Here is a 20,288-nt window from a genome sequence, read left to right on the forward strand (position 1 = left end):
AATGTTATTAAACCCAGATGTGTTAGAATGCACAATGTGTTCTGAAAAGATAGGGCCAAGAAAAGCAGTTTGAAAAAATCACACTGTTTCAAGTGAACAATGGATTTTACAGACATTTTGAAAAATCAGGCACCCGCTTTCCATAGAGAGTCAATAGGAGATTTATGTCTAATTTCCTTTGAGTACTTTGGAAACCCTTCCTCTACATCCCACCTAAAATCCCAGGAAACCAGGGCTTAAGTTTATCAGACTGCCTCTGAATATACCAACCTAATTAGCTAAATTATTTTGCAGCACAGGTCCAAACCACCGTTTTAGATAATAAAGCTCACAGTGCTGAATAACTTTTTGACTACCTCAAGGTTAAGGAGATCTCTATTTTCAAATGCAAAACAAAGTAGTACAATCACTACATTATAGAAGAGACTATTTTGGCATACTTACATTCCTGACATTTTTCAATGTGATAAAAAAGTGGTCAACAGATTAGTTACAATAACATGTGTGCCTGCAACAGAAATTGTCCTCTAGGTTATATTATATAGAATTAGCAGTTCCATTCAGCTCACAGGTGACTTCCCTTGGTAAAATAAAAAAAGAAAAAAAAATGGAGACAGCATCTCCCAGCAGGATTTGAGCTCCCAACAAGGGTGACCCCACCATCCGGATCACACCACGATTCCATAGAGTTTGCAGCACCATCCTTGGCAGGAGAAGATTATGCCTTCTATGTATTTCTGATTTCTGAACAAAGCAATAATGGAAACATTTTTGGCACTTCCGCGTGGAGCAGGAATTATCCTAACCAATACTGCCTCTCTGAATAAAATACATCGGAAAGCATGAAATACTCTGACTGAAAAAGCAACTAAATAAATTGTGATTCATTCTTTTCTTATGTACAAGCATTAGGTCATCATAGACAGAAAGATTTTCTACAGAATAAAACTTTGTTTTTTTAAATCAAAAAGATTTAAGCTTCATAGCTTCCCATAACTATTAAACCGTGTAAACTTCAAGCATAGAGAAGAAATTGTGACATTATTGCATGCTTTTGTCACAGTTCAAGGAAAACATTCTATATTCAAGGTCTAATATTCACTAATAAATTGGTATGACTATATAAATATATACACATTGAAGATAGAACATGTGCAGACATATATATCTGTAGATATATAAAAATATTTACTTTCTTAGCACAGTTAAAGTCTGTGTAAAAACTTAAAAATACTGAAAACTGTAGGAGTCCTAAAATTCCTCCTTTGGAGAAAAGTAAGAGGTCCCCTATATATACTATGCAAAAAGCACTCTTTGCAAGAGTACAGCTTGTTCTGAATTCCCATCTATTTCTTTGTGGATTAATATATTTGTTGAAAATTTTATAAATAATTAGATAATATGCAAAAAATTATGTTGTGAGGTTTGATTGCTACAGCATAACTACAGGCTGCTACTGCATAGAAAATAAATTTTATTCAGACAGTGCATGTCCCTCTCTAACAGAACGTGTAGCTGCTAGTGCTACAACTAGAGCTATTCCAGAATTTTGCTCTATTGCGTTCTGACATGAAATGTCATTTGGGGGTATTTTCTCTGAAAATATTTCGGCCAAAAAGGGGGTAAATGCAGATGTATTTTCCTGCACCCTCTAAATAGCAGAATCTTCAAAATATATCTGTAACAGTTACGAAGTTACAACTTCACAAGAAAGAACTGACAAGCTATAAAAAAGCACCAACAAAATAATGTAAATGGTGGCATAAAACATTAAAATGCCAAATTTACACTTCCAGTTAATTGTAACAACACTGTCTCATCCTCATCTTGCACAGTTTTGCTAGTATAGTACCGTACAAGAATATGCACAACTCTGAACAACTCTGAAATACAAAGGCTCTCTAACATAAAACATCCATTATACATCAGAATCTCAAATTTAATCTAATTTTGGAAGAAAATCAGACTTAAGATCATTATAATGGCAACTAAAAAGGGGTAAAACTGCACCTCAGATGCCATACTCACAGTCCTTCAAAACCAGTACGACAGTGGGACACTTTAGATATGGCTGTGTTTATATGAAGCAGCCAGCTGTAGTCATTAGGCACAATTCTGAGATGAGTTTTTATCTTTGAACCTCACTTACATTATAACCTTGAAACTTTAATTTCGTTGTTATGAAAAGGTGAGAAGTTATGATGCTGACAGGGAAAAAAAAGGGGGGGGATTATCAGTGCAAAAGGCCTCCTATGAAGTGCACACCCCTTATCAAGGCTTGTATTCCTTCCACAAGAACACATCCTGCTAATTCAGAGAGAGTGACTTCACCTGGACACAACAGATCTGTTTTCAAGCTGCTGGCTGTGCCTATTTCATGTAGCTGAACAGGACTGAACATCTAATGAATCTGATTCCAGTGTAAAATTCCCAAGGAAAATTCCTGTTTTGCTAACATAAGACTGGAGCACACACATTCCAGAAATGCTTTTTTTGGAAGTCATATTCCAATGTCAATAGAGATTATTTAGGATATTTCTTTCTTTATCCTGAGTAAAGGGCTTTTATTTACCAAAGCCCCTGGCACATACTGCTATAGTGCAGTTAGATTTTATAGTCCTGGTGTCCTAAAAACCATTATTTGATTATTTTCTGGAGTAGCTTTCCTCATTCTTCTCCAGCAGGTGGTGGTGGCTGGCATAGCTTGTATAATCTGACAGAAACAAAAAACAGAGCAATCATTATTCTGAGAAGTTGGTGTTTATTAAAACAGGTAAATTCAGGGAATACAAACTAAATCTGAGTCTTCTTCCATTGCAAAAGGAAAGTAATTGCATTGAATTCAGTTTAATAACATTGATATAAAACCAGTAAAATTCTGTTTATAAACATGACCGTGGTATTATTAAAATACACATCTATAAGTAATATTAAAAAGACAGTAAAACAACTTTCCTATTTAGTCAAACTTTTATACCTCTGCACTGAGGAACCCTTTCTGAAGACCACAGAGTCTCCACTAACTCTATAACCAACTCTATAACCGAAAACTGTTGTTTTCGGTATTGGAAAAGTTGCTTGGTGACTGCTGCTGCTGCATCAGTTTTGTTTTTGTGTTGGCAGACAGTCAGCCTTCACTTTAACATACTTTTCTGTAAAACTGATGCTGTGTGGTCTTGATCTCCAAGAACCCAGACATGCAACATGTCAGCCTGAAGATTTTGAACACCCCCTTACCATGAAATCAAGATCAATAAGGTTTGGTTCAAAGGACACAGAGTAAAGACTGAAATAGTTAGCCACATCTGCAATTATGAAGGCTTTCAAATTTCTACTAAATCCTTTGGCATAGACTTGGTTATTAGCAAGTGTTTGGAAAGTTACCCTAATGTCAGGAATACGGAAAATAAAGGGCAGTCATTCTGACTTCAGGCTCATTAAAAGAGGTCCTCTGTTCTCTAAGAATATCCAGCATCTCCCCTAAAACCACAACAGTTTGAAATAGCAATAGACATGATCTCATTTGGTGATTACATATTTTCCTCAGGGAAAGTCTATCACTGAAGCACTATCACTGAACAAAGAAAAGAGAGTAAGAAGTTGGGTGTGGCAAGGAAAAAGAGCATTAAAATCCAAAATGAAAAGACAGTAATACCATAAATGCATTAATACTGAATATCAGAAGTCTACAGAATAGGCTCTTGAAATATGGAAGCAAAAAAAATAAAATAAAATAACAAGAGGTTTGGTAGGTATAGCTACAGGCAGGGTGGTGACTCCTCCACTCTTCTGGAGGCTAGAGGTGTTTGAGAAGCTCCAAATATCTGAGTTTTCCAGCTACATTTTGCAAACTGGCCAGCAAAATATCAACTTAATTTATATCACTGCACTTTAACTAATCAGGCATTTCAAAATGATACAAGTCAACATGGAAAACAAAAATCTGGACATGTGACAGGGCTCCACAAACAATTCAAGATCAGTCAGCTGTTCCTTTCTTGGCAAGCTTCTCTGCTATTAAAGTTATTTGAAGAGCCGTCTGTATGGTAGCTCTTGTGAATACTGAAAACCTCCTCACACCATGATGTTTCATGACAGAAAAAGTACTCTGTGACTATGCAAGAGCAGGACAGGATATCTGCTGTTCTCTTTCAGTTTCCTTATGAGTCAAAACCCACGGGATGCTGACAATGCACAATTGCACAAGCTAAATAACTCCTTTAAGTCTCACTGTAGGCCGTATTGTTTCTGGAGGGTAAGTATGAGGAGCATCAGTTCTACCAGTGAAGCAGCAATCACAATCCTGCTTTCAAATCTTCACCATAATGTGTCCCGAGGACCACTTCCACCCTGTCATCTGGTCATTTGACCATTTAAGGTCAAGTAAGCCTTGTTGCAGAAGCCAGTGTATTTGTTAGAAGACACACAAGCCAACAGACATAGATCTCGTATTTATCTACCAGACAGAATGAGGTGGCCTGACCTTTATATAGCTGAGTATGTAGAGAGAAATAAAGCAGGGCATATTCTGAATTATTTAATTCTGTCAGTGTAATAAATCGATAATATTCACAGCAGGCAGAAGACAGATAGACTGACTGTCAGAATCTTACTTAAGTCAGGAATCACAGTGGGGTTAATTATTGGTGAGTTTTAGCAAAATCTTAATTCAATTGAGTAATATACAGGAAAGTGCAGCCTGAAGTACTGAGGTCTCAGAAATTTTCAGATTAAAATGGTAAACTTTAAGGTTATAGTCTAGAGAGCAAGTGAGGGAGGGGCACTCTAAATAAATATACAGGGAGGCCGCATAAATCCCTAAGGAGCTATATACTGAAGACAGTTTAGGAACAGAAATGGCCTCTTCTGGCTAAATACGGATGTAACAAGTGTTTGAGACGATACAAATCACTTGAGAAAAGACAGTGACCAGTGACAACTGCAGAGAACAGATAATGACTGCAAAGCACGCTTAAATGGAGCTGTCTTTAATGGTATTAAAGGGCATCAAAGAATTGATGACCCATAGTATAAGTTACCCATAAAGTGAAAGTATCACTCATGTTGATGAGTATTCCAACTTACATGGCTTATTATCTCTAATGGTACACCAAAAACCCCAAACCCTGAGGCCAATGAGATATTCCTGGGACACTGTTATTGCTACCGACTTGCAAGCATGTTGGATGCATCTCTGTCTCATTCTATGTTCTAAAGTCATCTGATAATTTTCTTTTAGCCCTTCATTGCTAAGTTACAGGAGTTTCAATTGGGAGAAGTGACCTTCTCCTAATTGATCTAATATATTTCAAACTGCCAGCTCAAGAAAGCTAATAAATATCCCCTGGCTAATTACTTATAACTTTTTCCTTTTAAGAACTTGGACTTTTGCTTTATGACACAAGCTTTGAATCCGGATACCTATTATCTCATTTAGAGGTGGGGAAAGAATTAGACCTGGTTTGCCACAAACTTTTGGCCATCTACAGAATTATGTCACAACAGAGTCTATTTGAGGCCAGAATCAGTGTTCATACTAGAAAAGCTCATGCAGCTTTTCCTATACAAAATGCTACTTTAGGGCTTTGGTTCACACAGTGCAAGATAGTTGGTCCTGGGTTGCCTTTAAACTAATCATTAATGTGAGAAGAGATACCCTCATCTGCTAGAAAGGAAAATGACCTTACTGGTCATGGGTTTGCTGATACTCTTTGTTGCTCAGCTTCTAATAATAGCTTAAAACAGGGTGTCCTTCTCTTATTGGAGCTATGAAAGAGAACTGTTCCATGGATGTACTCTGTGGGGATTCCCATTAAGGCGAAAGATTCTTTGGTGGAATCTTTGGAAAACTAGAAGGATATTGACCTGTTTGAGGTTACCCAGCCAAATGTCTCTTGCCCCAATAGAACATACCTATTCAATGTCACAGAGGAGTAATGGAGATGAACTTTTATAAGAGAGATGAGCTCTCAAAAATGACATTTTATGATCATCTTATCAATGTCTCCTCAAATACCAATGGTATCTTCCATACTGAAAACCACATTGTAAGATACAGAATCTCCTAGATGTACACGATACAGAATCCTTCCCAGTAGTTTTCCCAACCTCACAATCAATACTTCTGTTGGATTGTATTTCATCTACATTGTAGCTTTTTGATGACTCAAAATTCTGTCTTTGGGAGAAGCACTTTTGCAAATGCTGTTTTTCAGGTTTGGCCTTGCTCCTTGAAAGTATTTCTGAGCTTTGTTTAACAGCATGAACAGGCAACAAGCATGGATATTCATGCCAGAGTCATTAGCTCAGCAGAATGTTAGCAGTGTTCTTTTTATTATTGATACTAATGAACAGTGCCAAAGTTTTGGGGTGCCAGTGTGGCTGACGTCTTGGTCTGTCTTCTTCAGTTTGCCTGAGAGTAGGGTATTGCTCTTGTTGCACCAAACCATCATATTACTGCTTTTGTTTCTAGGCTTAGCTAATCACAGTAGCCCCAGCCCAAGCCCAAGACCACCTGCACTGCTGCTATAGTTTTCCTTTTCCCAACGTGGATCACCAATATGGACCATCTATCCTCTCTGAGGGTTTAAAAAAAATGTATCTACCTATTTGGAATAAGTCTGTAAACACATATGTAGGGCTTGAGTTCTGATGGATAGATTAGATAGTAGACACAGTAATAGATATGAAACACAAATCTTTCAATAGAAGATGTGTGTTTGTTAAAAGTCCTGTCAGAAAAAAAGGAAATGAGGCTGAAAATACCTCTTAGAATGCAGTTAAAATGCAAATAAGTATTTCCAGCAGACTACTAAGTTAAGTCACTTGCTAGATTCTGTCTCACTGCCATAATTGGTAGAGGAAATTGAAGGTGTCCAACTACTTTGCCCTATATGGGGGCATGAGATGCTGCTATGCAAATATAATCATGCCTTGTACACGTAAGGGGTACTCCTTTTCTAGAATTAGATCAAGCACAAACAAGTCACAACATGCACTGATCTCCTATGAACAGACTATGGCCAATGATTCCCTATGGGAAGAAACTGGCATACTTGAGAAAAGGGGAGCAAACTGCATAAGATAAGATTCCTATAAAATTACTGGTCAGAATCCAGAAAGCAGTCCTTCTTGTGAGGCTACATACTATATAACACAGACCACTCAATCAGGTGTTACTAATACCTTGTTCCCTTGTTGAAATTTAAACACCACAATGGGTCTGTTATGTATGCCCACATATCTGTTAGTACTTCAATGTGTTATTATTAGTCATCAAGAAACACTATGCTTTAAATTTAAATGATAGCTGGATTAACACAACTACCTTAACACAAAACTAAGAACACTGGAGTTGTTACTTTCCTTTCTAAGAATTATGCTTGTTAAAACATATTTCAGGTGCCTGTAATCTATCACAGTATTGAAAAATATAACTGTTCTATATTTATGCAGCTTTTTAATCTAATGGATGCTTCAGGACAAGACAGACTATGTCACCTCTAAAAGCAACTGGAGTGTGATTTCACTAAGATATTGCAGTGCAGTATTTCATTAAAATAGGGTTTTGGAATTAACCTATGAATATTTCTCTCAAAACATAAGTGATGAAGGACTTACCAATTTTTGAATAGTGAAATCTAATTCATGTTAATTATGAAAACAAACTGGTAAGTTTTAAAGTGCTGCACAGCTGCAACTTCTACAACTAATTACTTTAATTAAAATTGAATGGCTAGGAACCTAACTGATCCTATGCATGTTAAAAGCCAAATCTTACCATTACCAAAATACAATGCCATTAGTGTTGGTTGCTAGCTTGTGAGCCTCTGGGAAACCATTTGGCCTTAACTACACAAATCATAGTCTAGAGTACAAACAGTTACCTTGGGACGGACTGCGGCGTTCGATCCCTCACTCCTAAATTCTTCGCTGTATTTTGTACTCTTGCTCCCTGTAAAACACAAACAACAGCTTTGTTTCACTTTTTCCAACCCAGGTTTTCTTTCTGACATTCTAGATCAATGTAATTATGGCATACGATTAATCAATAAATATGCTTCATATCCCCAAACAACTCTCCTCTTTTAAGGTGATAGACAAGTTAAATCAGTATATTGATTTTCAACTTAAAGCAATATGCAGAAAAGAAACACAATCCTTTCACTTGTCTTTATATAAATATGTACTTTGGCTGAGTGAGATATTAGATTTGTGTGAAACATGCTCTACATCTGAAACAGAGCTGCAGTGGTAGCAGCATACAATGTAAAAATACAGTATAACCATTGATTCAGAATACTAGTAGAGTAAGATTAGAGCTTGCATTTGTTTCAGATCTGGTACCCGGGTAATTGACAGAGTACTAGTTTACTCTAATGGGCTCAGAAGACGAAAAAGGCTGTTTGATGACACACAGACAAGTATTTATACTTAATGTAAGAGATGTGCCACAAAAAGAATTATTTAATTAAATTACTTTTAGGAAAAAATAGTGACATTGATGGAGAAAATAACTAGAATACCTACAAAACTGAAGAAAGAATTTAAAAGTGACTTTACTAGCTTTACATCTAGTTCATTAGTCTGTCTCTGATAGTAGTCAAAGGCATATGACTACAGAACAGGGCAATCGTATGACATTTCCCCAAGATCTCTCCCCAAATTCAATCATTAGTGACTCAAGAGCTTCTTACTTCAGCAGTAAGTACCTATTTAATCATCTTTAGTGATTCTCTTCTTTGATCTTGTCCTGTCTCATCTTGAAACTATGAATAATTTAATATGCTTAACATCCTTGTGGGAGAGCCACAGCTTAGGTACAATCTTAACTTATTGTGTGAGGAACTACCAAGTATTTGCTTGTTTTGCCAGTTACATCTGATGTACATCTGAAACCTGTAGTTCTGTATGGGAAAAGACAACGGTCAGTCCCTATCCATCATATCCATGCCACATAAAGGTTTTCTTTTTAGACTTCTGTCATGTCCTCCTTCACGCATCAAGCTGAACAGTCCTAGATGTCCCTGAACATAAACTGTCCCTTGTCCCTGAACTTAAACTATTCCCAACATTCGATCATTGCTTCTCAGAATCATGAAATGGCTGAGGTTGGAAAGGCCGTCTTAGTGGGGCTCCAATATGTCTGTGTCTCTCTCGTACTCGAGAGCCCAGCACTGGACCCAGCACTCCAGATGGGGCCTACCTAGCACTGAGTAGAGGGGGAGGATCACTTCCCTCAACCTGCTGGCAGTAAGACTTTATATCCTGAGGTCTTATATAGAAGATCTAACAGTCAGCTCAGACAATCATTCTGAATGTGGATTTAGGGTTATTCCCCCCCCCCCCCCCCCCCCCCCGCTACATGCATCACTTAAAATTTATCTAGACTGATTTTCATCTTTTTTTTACTACTCAATCATGAAGTCTTGTAAGGTCCTTCTGTAAGTTTTCATAGTTAGTCCTCATATTTATCAAAGACTTGGAAAGAGTTCAGAGGAGAGTAGGGAGCACAATCAGATCATAAGACTACACAACCAACAAAGAAAGGCCAGATGAACGGATATTGTTCAATCTAGATCAGTGATGAGTTATCAGGGAAATGATAATCATCAAATATATAAAAGTGTACTGCTAAAAATGGAGCAAAAGCTAGTCTCTAAGTCCACAGTGTATAGTACAGAATACATCCTTAGATTGGAAAAGAAAAAGTAAAAAGCAAAAAACAAAACAAAACAAAAACTACCACCAACAACTCAAATTAGGCACCAAGTAAAACATGCTAGTGAAAAGGATAATAAAACTCTGGAAGAGACTGCTTGGGGAGCACTGCATAGGAATCTCCATTACGGGAGGATTAAGAACAGATAAGACAAGTGTCTGTCATGAATAATGTATAGCTGATCCAGTCTTGGTCAAAAGGCTGGACACATTAAATCTAGACCTTCACCACCTTCAGCATCCTTTCCTCAGTGCCGTTTTCTAAAATTTTATGAAAAATTAAAAAATATCATAATAGACCACCAGTGGCTCAGATTGACGTATGATTAGCATAACTGAGAGCCAGTGTATATAGAGTATACATGGGAAAACTATCAAAATTAATCTTCTGTAGATATGAACTTCAATGCTGTGACCATTTCTGAGAACAAAAACCAGCCTATTTTTACTTACATCACTGACTAGACAAATTTATTTTAACATCTTGCTCCCATGATAAATCAAATGTACTGATTTAAAAAGGAGTCTAGCTTTATACAGCCACGTAATTTATTGTTTATCAAGAGAAAAATTAAACCTACAAATTACAACCACCAAATTCTTATTTCTTTTGGAGAAAAGCCCCCAAGAATTACTAACAACTTGCTATATGATCTCTCTTAGTGTCCATTTAGCACTATAGTATCATTTCTATTTCAATATACCATTAATTTATACTTCTCTGATTTTGTCTTATGTAGGCATAACAAATATTTTTGTTAAGTGACTCTAGAATTTTTTCTCTGTATACCAGTACTGCCAGGGCACTCAAGAAAGATGCCATTAGCTATAGGGAGGTACCATCATCAATCTAGAATCTGATATATGAACCAATATTTTCAGAGCCATGAAAAATAAATGATAGGTTTATTTTGAAGTTACACAATAATTTAAGGCTGGCAAAACCAGTCAAAATAAATAAATTCTATTTAAGCCCAACTCAGTACAAAATCAGCACCATTCTTTTGAGAATTATTCCAAATGCAATGCTTTTATTATATTCATGAAAATGCATGGAAAAACTATTATTCATTTAAAAGACAACACAGATTCTCTCCCAACTTTTCTTCTTTATCAGCTTTTTACCTCTCTCCCTCATAACACTGTGGCCTCTTGTAGCTCCTTTTATAGGCCTCTATCTACATTTTGGTGCCTCTTGAAGACAGTTCTGTCAGGATGCTCTAAGTAGTAACTTGTGGATAAAGATGTTTACATGAATAAATATACATGAGTAAATAAGGTTAAGGATAGTTGGAATATTTTGCCAATTTTTTTCATTTTAAAATCAATTTAGACTGGATTAGTTGATGAAAAAGAGAAAACACTTATCTAAAATTATCCCACAGACCCCAGTTCATACCATCTCTCATAAATTGCTCTCTTTTCTTTAGTTATTGCAAGATAAGTGCTTGTGTGTACCCAGTTATAACTGATAAGGCAATTATTCAGACAATTGTCTCAACCACAGGGCCAGGGCTATTAGGAGTCCCGTTAAGCATGATCACCACCTCATTCAATTTAATGGAGAAACGCACTTCCTGAGGTCATCCACAAAATCAGGTTTCTCCAATTATTCAGTACTGATGCCCTAAGCTGAAAAGAGGCATTTAGAGACAATTCTGGTAGAGACAATTTCCTGTGGAAAGTTCAGAGCTGCTAGGAGATAATGCTGCTGGCTTCCCCAGAATAGCAGATATCCTTTCATTTGCATCTCCCTATGGCTAATCTCTCTTTATTCCCCAGAAAAATTTCCCACTAAAAAATGGGCTACTGTAAAGGGTTTTTCTTCCACATTAAGGCAGGAAAAACATACATGTATTGACCTCTAAATGTTCTACACCAAACCCCAAAATGCCTTTTTTTTTTTTTAATCCAAACTTTGTGTGTTGTACAGTCCTGATGATAAAATCCTATAGTTATTAAAGCATTAAATCAGGAAAAGATTTCTAGAAAATACCAGTGTTTGTTGAAATCACTTCAAAACATTTAGAATTTAATGGAGGATTATACATCTACTGCAGAACTCCAAGACTGATTTAAAACTACAACAAAAGATTCTAAAAGACTCTCTCAGCTCCACCGTGGTTTCCTACAAGAGGAAGAATGTGCGAACAAAGTCTGGCTTGATATATACTAGCAGACTCTTCTGCAGTGTCTGTGGGTGGTATTGAAATATCAGTATCTTTAACAGCTATTGATCACCTGCAGTTTTACTTCAGAGAATGTAGACCCACTGCAGGCTTCTTTATACATCTCTTTTGGAGCAAGCCTCCGTACAATTTCAGCTGCTGAAGGCCATTAGCAAGTAACTTTTCTTCTAATTTTGTCTTTCATTTTAATTAAATGCATTACTAAAAGATCCAGAAATGCAACATTTTCTAAAAATTGACCAGAACCATACATTGAAAATGTGCAGTTTTACAGAGTACATCTCTGAAAGCTGACGTGTACTTTATGCCCAGTTTCTTTGTAAAATACCCAGATGTGCACGTTGCTAGAATTTGAGTAGAAACATCAACATATAAATGCAAGTTTGTTATTACACTGCAGCAGCTTTCTTTTAATGTCAAGTTAAAATTGCAATTTCTGAGAGCACCTACATGATCTGAGTCAAGAACCCTGAGGGTATTTATTTGCTACAGAAACTTAATTCATGCACTGAAGGAACTGAAAGTCAGATATGAAAAAGAATGAGACTCATTACTCAGAAGTAACCACGTTAGGCAGTAACACTTAAATATAATTGATCAAAATCTATGATGTGAGAACATCAAGACTATTGCTTTAATAGACTAAAGGTTTGATCTACTGTATATGCACTTTATGTAGGGCCAGTTAGAAGTAAAGCACAGTTGTTTAATCATTTTCATAATTAAACTGTGATTTGCACAAGATATATACTAGAACTTATGGAAATAATAAAATTAGATGCAAATTAGAATCCAGAAAAAGTGAGTCTTATCTGTGATTAATTGTTCAAATACTTAATAACCTTTTTTGCTAGTAAATAGCACTTACTTTGAAGCTGAATTTGTCTGTATTTGACTTGTGTATCCTGTTTCTTGTTTATGCTTTTGCCATAAGGTTGAAAGGTACCACAGACGAGGATATATGTTCCATATGCACACAGTGCTTAAGCCCTCCCACCACTCAACCTCTCTTTGATCAAGTGACTAGGCTGAGCTGTTTAATCTTCACTTCATGAGGCTTGTCTAACAACCTCTGGGTCATTCATGCCTCTCCTTTGAACTTCTTCCAAGACTCCAAACTTATTTTCAAAGTGTTTATCTGATAACAAGATATTCTAGGAGAAGCTGTGCCAATACAGGGTACAGTCTAGTCCCCATTTTTAGTTGATATTCTCTTTTTTTAAACTTAACCACTATTTTTTTGTCAGACCTTTCTGCTAAGAAGTAATGCTGAGGTGATCAGCTGTTCACAACAGTCTCTAAATACTAATACTCTATTAGATCAAAATGGCGAAAAATATTATTCAAAGCAAGTACAACACCCTCAGGAATCTTGCCTTCAAAGTTAAGAACCACAGTATTCATTTCCCCTTCCCTCCTGTATTTCCCCTTCATTCAGTACATGAGTCACTTTTTATTAATTGTAATTAATAATCCTAGTAAGTTATTTTTATGGCTAATTATTACTAAGATAAAGATGCTCTTACTCAACAGACTATTCTGATTTACTGCAACCGCAAAGACTATACCACAGCAGTTATATAAAAATCATTAGGTAAAATCATAACCTTGCAAAGGTTAGGATCCATTTACACATACACAGAAAGCAAACATCTGGTAAAAACCAGCCCATTCTATTACTGAAAAAGGCAGAGAGAGGGAGAGAAAGAGAGAAAAAGAAAACCCTTCAGCCAATGCTCACTTCCCCTCCCCACCCAACCAAGACAACTCTCACACTGGCATTATAAAAATTAAGATGGGGAGTCTAAAATGTTTGGTCAAGTCATTCTTGTTTGATGATAACAAGTCTCATTAGGAAACAGTAACATCCTTCCCGTAAAGAGCATCTTACCTGTTTGCGCATGACATCTGTAGCTTGCATGATATAGCGAGGAGGTAGCCCATGGCTCCGAGCCAGAATGATCGCTTGCTCCAGGGTAACACTCAGAGTGCAGCTGCAATGGAAAACTGAGCTCAGGCATCTGCTAGCAACAGTTCTTAAAATGACTGCTACATAGTAAAAATACCTTTAGATCAATTTTCTTTTTAAAAAGGATAAAAATAAAAAATTACATAGTGAACTTGGCTTTCTTCCCAAAACCATGCAGGTTTAGCCCAGACACTGAATACAGAAATGTTACTTAAATGGAAAGCAAGGTAGATGTGCAACAATGATACTGAACTAGAACTGGGAGGCAAGTAACACCACTAATGTAGGCACACTAACTGTCAATCAGTAAGTAGGGTACGTTTCAGAGACGAACAAGAGCAAATAATGACTAGTTTACAACTTCTATAGTAATTATTAGCACACTTGTCCCCAGTTATGCTTATGAAATACTTTGATGTTAACCTGTATAACTCCACTGTTCTTTTCGGACACAATTTAGAAGACGAGGTCTTCAATCTGAACTGGTAACTCAAGTTACCACATTCCAGGTACTTAACTCACATTCCAGGTACTTAATCCAAATTTTCAATTCATTGCGGCAGTGATGTCAATTTTAGAAAATAAACTTCATCATTATTGCTAGCTAGAAAATATTCGCAAAAAATACTGTGCAGTATCATAACTTAAAATTAACACTTGCTTATTGACTCTGATCAGTAGTCACAAAGGCAAAAAACTAGAATAAATGGGGAATTGAGACCAAGGAGTATCCTACTGGGAGCATACAACTTCTATAATCTTTAGTTCCTGATTAATGTTCATTTCATCAGATTTACATTACCCAGTATTTTTCTGGCAAAAGGCTCATGACAATAACAAAAAACTTCACTACCTTATTTAGCAAAATTCCTTCATTTGTTACATTTTTATGCAGTCACACAATTGATAGGGCTGGTTTTTTTGCTCCTTGTTACTGCTAACTTCATTTTTGCTTTTCTGTATTGGATTGTGCTAAGTGGGCCATCTTTAGTCACATAGCATGGCTCAGTGATGTAGCTCTTTTTTAAATTTCCTTCAAACAGCTAGCTGTGCTGAAAACTACCACTATTCTTTTCCCATTCCCATCACTTGCATGATACCCGAGATATCTATTGCTAAGTCAATAGCAATAGATTTGCACTTAAGAGTTATTTGATTGCCAACTGCTTCCTAAAGTCAGAAAATTGTAATTCTCTTCACCTTCCTTTTTAATGCATAGCAAATTCTTGATGTCTTAGAAAAGTAACAAATACAAAAATAAGTATAAAAAAACTGCTGGAAGAACAAAAGAGGAAAACTATGTAATTACTAGCAGTCTGTTTTCCCCCCAATCATTTATCACTAGATAGAGCACTCTACTGCAATGTGAGAAATGTTTCACTCCAGACAGAAAACCAAGGCTCTGACATTTTTGGTGATAGAGATTTCATGACAGTCTTTTTTTTATGGAAGTGTCAATGTGTAATGATGTAGCCCTGTAATTTAGTATTGCCATTCTCAGTATCAGGCAATAAGCTTCATGCAGAATTTGCAAGGCCTCGGGACTGAGGTTTGTCAGATCTGCTCTGTCTACACTTTCCCTGACCTGCCTGCAGCTTCCCTTTACTTGGTTTGGCTGTGACAGCAACTTTTCTAATTGACCAGGTGTCTATGGCTACTTTGTTTTAATTTTGTTTATCTTTGTGTGGTATTTTAGGGATAGCAGCAACAAGCATGTATTCTATGTAGAATGAGACATTTCCCACTCCAGCACAATGTAGTGGTGAGAAATAGAGGCCTGGTGCAAGAGCAGAGGCCTTGAGAAACAGAGATAGGTAGGAACCGGAGTAGAGGAGTACAAGCATGGGGTGATAAGAGAGAGGGCACAGGCTTGTCACTGGAGACCCATGGCTATAAACAACTCGCCTGTGGTCGGTTAAAAATATCCAGCTGGAGGAAAAACTGGTTGAAGGGGTGAAAAGGAGAACAAAGACATAATATCTAACATACATAAAAGGCACCAAATATAGTGCATCCAGATGTAACACGGAGTTGCAGGTCAATAAGATGGAGCAAAGGTGTAAAAGCACATTAGAAAACATATGAAATGAGCCCAAGTAGGTCCTAGAATGAGGAAAAAGGAAGCACCAACATGAAGACGAACATGGTATTCCTCCTGGCGACAGACTCCAAATGGTGACAATTCACTGTTAACATTCCTCCAACCAGAATGAAATCACCAACCTTAGGACTCAGGGTGAGCATAAGAGACAGAAAAATGGGTGGAAATTAAGAGTGTGTGTAACAGTTTTTACTGCATTATTATACTTCTGTTTTCTACAATAATTAGACCTAGACTAACTACAATTCTTGAATTGGACTGTTAAGACTTCAATTACACTAAAAAATTCTTGGCTTGAAAGAAGCTGTGTTTCCCCCCTTCTCATGAACAAGATCATGAATATAACAAATGTTGCTGCTGAATTACAACTAACCCATTTTTTCTAAACACAACACTAACTGTGGCTTACTTAGCAGGTGTAAAGAGTGACAAATGAAAAAGGGGAATACTTTATAACTGTATAAATCCCTTTCCAGGTAGGTTCTGAACAAGTTTCCACTTACCCTCAACTGCTAATGAAGACCCTAGCTTTGGTACAAGGATGCTGATCTCCTGCAGTGAACTTAGATTGGCAGGTATGTGCAATGCAGTCCAAATAAAGAGGCATTTGCCCCCTTTCAAAAGTGAAAATAAATAAATAGGCCATACCTTCAGAAAAATTGTTTTCTCCTACTGACCCTGGTACTACATCCTAAAGTAAAGGCTACAATGGCTTTGTCAGAGTAACTGGGGAAGTTTCAAAGCTGAAGATCTTGCCCTAGAACAACCTATCATCACATCAGACAGTAAGCACTAGGGAAAGTCATTCTGGACATGCCATCTGATTCCCATTGTCATGGTGAGGACAAGGATGGATAGATGGTTTCTCATACAGTCAAAAAGACCAAAACCATAGAAGGCTTTACAGGCAACAAAATTGAGTAGAAACACATGTCTGAGGGCTGCCATCATCCAATAGGTGAATAGCTGTATTCTGCATCAGTAAGTTGCTTGATCATTTTTCTGTTCAGAGCCAAAGTGCTGCAACAATCACATCTCTTCAACCAGAAATATGATGTATATAAAAATGATCCTACAGCAGCAGAACTTGACAAAAGCTACATATTTCCAGTTAAAATAATAAAATTAAGACACGTAGCTGAAATAGACTTTCGAGTCACCTTTTGACAAATACTGAACAAAAGATTCTGTATAGTTTATATTATGCATACAGAACAGACAATATGTTTCAATCAGACACTCATCTTGTTAGGCAGATCTGTAGGAGGAAAAATGTGTCTGCTCTTTACTTTTTTTCTTACTGAAAAAACTTGGCATGTTTAAATATCTCTAAGTAAATTTATGGACTGTAAAGAGTTTCAAGAAGTATGTGGAAGATATTGAATTTAATCTGTATCTTTATTAATAGCCTATTGTTTAAAATTTGTAAGATAAGTGATCTTTCTTGGCAATTAAATCAGTTTTATTCCCCAGTTTCTTGTATATGCTGACCTTAGAGTTAACTTGGAACACAAGTCTATTGATCTTCTGTGTTATATGCTTGATTAAAGTGTATAATAGTCAAATATTAGACTAGAACTTTTAAACACTGTGTTGTTATCTCATCTTTGAAAGATGAAGTATTGCAGAAATAAAAAAGTATGTGTTCATAATATTTACCAGCACAAAAATCTAAACATCTAGCCTTGAAGAAGAGACTACAAAGGAAGCTTTGTCCCATTCACAACTGGAGAGAACAAAAGTACCTGCAATGTAATTTGATAAATGTAATATAAGCCAGAGAAAAAGGGTAAAAACTCTCCTTGTAGATGTGATGGAAGTTACTGGGGTCAAAGTCCAGCTTCCAATCAACCAGTTACTGAAATAACTTTTCCATAAATCCTATCTTCATGCAAATCAAAAGAATAAAAGGACAAAAAAAGGCATATTCTGCATAGTGAATCTAATCTAAATTAACAAAAGACCCTCCTAAATGAAAGTCAGCTTGAAGAATCTGATGCAAACATTAATCTTCAAAAAGACTGCAAAACTGCTTCCTATCAAAAAATTGATAAAATGGGTGGTTATCATAGACATTATGAGTCATCTTCTTTTGGATGGTACAAACCATGATTCAGAAATAAAATTGCTAAGTGTGCAGTTAAAGACATAACCGAAGTAGGAAAAACAGGGACAAAGTAAAACAGCATAATGAAGATTAACAGGCTTCTACAGAGATAGGCAACAACGAGAGTACAAATCTGAAACATGCAAACATATTCAGAAGAATTGATCTCAAGGCAAAAAAAAAAGAAGACCAAAAAATAATTCGAAGGGTTATATTCTTATTACATCCTAGAGAATTAGTAGAGAAGATACTCGAGATGATGTCAGTGATGATGTTTACTATTAGCACACTGGTGCCATGCTGAACTGACCACTGATAAGCCTGTATTTCATGCCAGTGCTTTCTTCCAGCTTTTTAAATATAGTTTTTGAATTACTACATATCCTTTATCACAAATCAAACTGTCCTGGAAACCAGCTGTAAAAGAAACAAATCTACACACAAAAAAATTAGATTGTAACATGGAAAAGTCATAACTGGAAGTACCTCAGTAACAGGGCTGCCAAACATAGAGATTAACCAAAAGCAAATTTAAACCAATATGGCTTCTAGAATTTTACAAAAAAATATCTACCCTGGTTGTCTGGGCAAAGTTTAATACCAAGGATTGAGAGCAAGTACCTGCAAGATGCAGTAATTGACCCTTTCTCCCTTTTTGAAAGCTGATAAGCAAATGCTAGTGAAGATTACACAGCAACCTGGAAGCAGTTCTGACCACTGAAACCTGGTCATCTAGATGCAATCAGCCCAGACAAACCAAACAAAGAAAATATTAGGGGAAAAAAACTCCTTGAAATGATCTCACATAATTTTCTCTTATGGGAATCAGAAGTTCTAAATCCATACATTGTGCAGTAGAAGCAAATCAAAATCTGTTTTCACTGCTTCTCATTTCTTCCCACCCCTTCTTTTATGTCAGAAAAACAAAAGACTCAAATTCATCATCTGAGAATTTATGTCAGTTAGAATCACAAATTCCCTGCCTTGACAGATTACAACAGCAAACAGCACAGACATTTGGCTTCCCAACCACAACCAGGATGAGGATTTTTCCTTCTCTCCATTTGGTTTCCAAGAAACAGAAGGGGCTGCAGCTGCTCCCAGTCCCTGCCTACTACACTCTGTCTCCCATCAGTCGTGACAATATGTATGTGAAGATTAGATACAAACTTACAAGTATCTTCCGGATCAGACCGTCCTGAACAAAAGAAGTTGAATTATATTTTCTAATCACAAGTAGTTCCCAGCTGAAGAATTCATTTGTTTTTAGCTGGATATGATTTTTACTAAAGGGCAGCAAATCTGCTGGATAGACACACATTTAGATATAGAGTCAACTGAGTTGTAGAAAAGGAAAACAAATTGAAGATTGATGAGAAATGGATTATTTCATGACAGTTTATTTAATGTCATTCATCACCTGAGAGGAAAAATAATTTGAGTTCACATACAGTACCTACTAAGCTGCCTCTCAGTAAGCTGTATATCTATGTTAACCAAGCTAAAAGAATATAAATCATTACATTCATTCCCAGGTTGCAGTTAGAATTCTAGCCATCTTACATCCAAAGATGCATTAAAGTATCTCTCAAAAATATACTCTAAATAGAAAAGATGAGGTAAAATAAATCAGTTTAGCAGTTACCTCATCAGTTGCTGCTGCCAGAAATGTTGAAATGAACTGTGTTCTGGTTGTGTGAATAGATAAAGCTTGGAAAAGGATGCATATTTGGTTAATCTAATTAAAATCTAAAGCTTCTGCTTAACATGTAATTTAGTGTCATTTTTATGTCAAATCATTCTCTTTCTATAGATTATAAACTAATCTTACCTTCATTTGATCACTTTTTAATCCATTGACACTGAAGTATTCACTAGTCCCTGCTATCATTTAACTTAAAGCTTATGGAGCAGCTATTACTTACATCAGTGTACTCAACACAAAGGTGTATGACTCTAAGGTAAAGATTTTTTCACGTAACTCTTTATAATTACTAATAATGGCTGGGTAATACATATTAATTCTGAAGAGTAACCTGAAGAAGAAAATAGGCCATGATAGACCTAAAAAGGAGGGAAAATACTCTCCAGGACTATAACTAATTAGCACAAAAAGTGTAGACATGCCTAACTGAAGGCTGTTTGCCACAATTCCTAAGCTGTTCTCATTGTGAGAATACAGCCCTATTGAAGTAAAATTGA

General features: G+C 36.4%; 1 protein-coding gene across 1 annotated transcript in view; it reads right to left on the reverse strand.

The window, feature by feature from the left end:
• Window positions 1-1,248: 1,248 nt before the first annotated feature.
• The window catches only part of PREX2 (phosphatidylinositol-3,4,5-trisphosphate dependent Rac exchange factor 2), a 175,106-nt gene continuing 156,066 nt past the window's right edge, over window positions 1,249-20,288 (reverse strand). Inside the window, exons 38-40 of the mRNA XM_062568190.1 lie at window positions 13,801-13,903; window positions 7,887-7,954; window positions 1,249-2,713 (exon numbers count right to left, since the gene is read on the reverse strand). Of these exons, the coding sequence (XP_062424174.1) occupies window positions 2,668-2,713; window positions 7,887-7,954; window positions 13,801-13,903 (217 nt within the window). The 3' untranslated portion in view covers window positions 1,249-2,667. The remainder of the gene's footprint in view (window positions 2,714-7,886; window positions 7,955-13,800; window positions 13,904-20,288) is intronic.

The sequence above is a fragment of the Rhea pennata genome, chromosome 2, assembly GCF_028389875.1.
Source record: "Rhea pennata isolate bPtePen1 chromosome 2, bPtePen1.pri, whole genome shotgun sequence".
Lineage (NCBI taxonomy): Eukaryota > Metazoa > Chordata > Aves > Rheiformes > Rheidae > Rhea > Rhea pennata.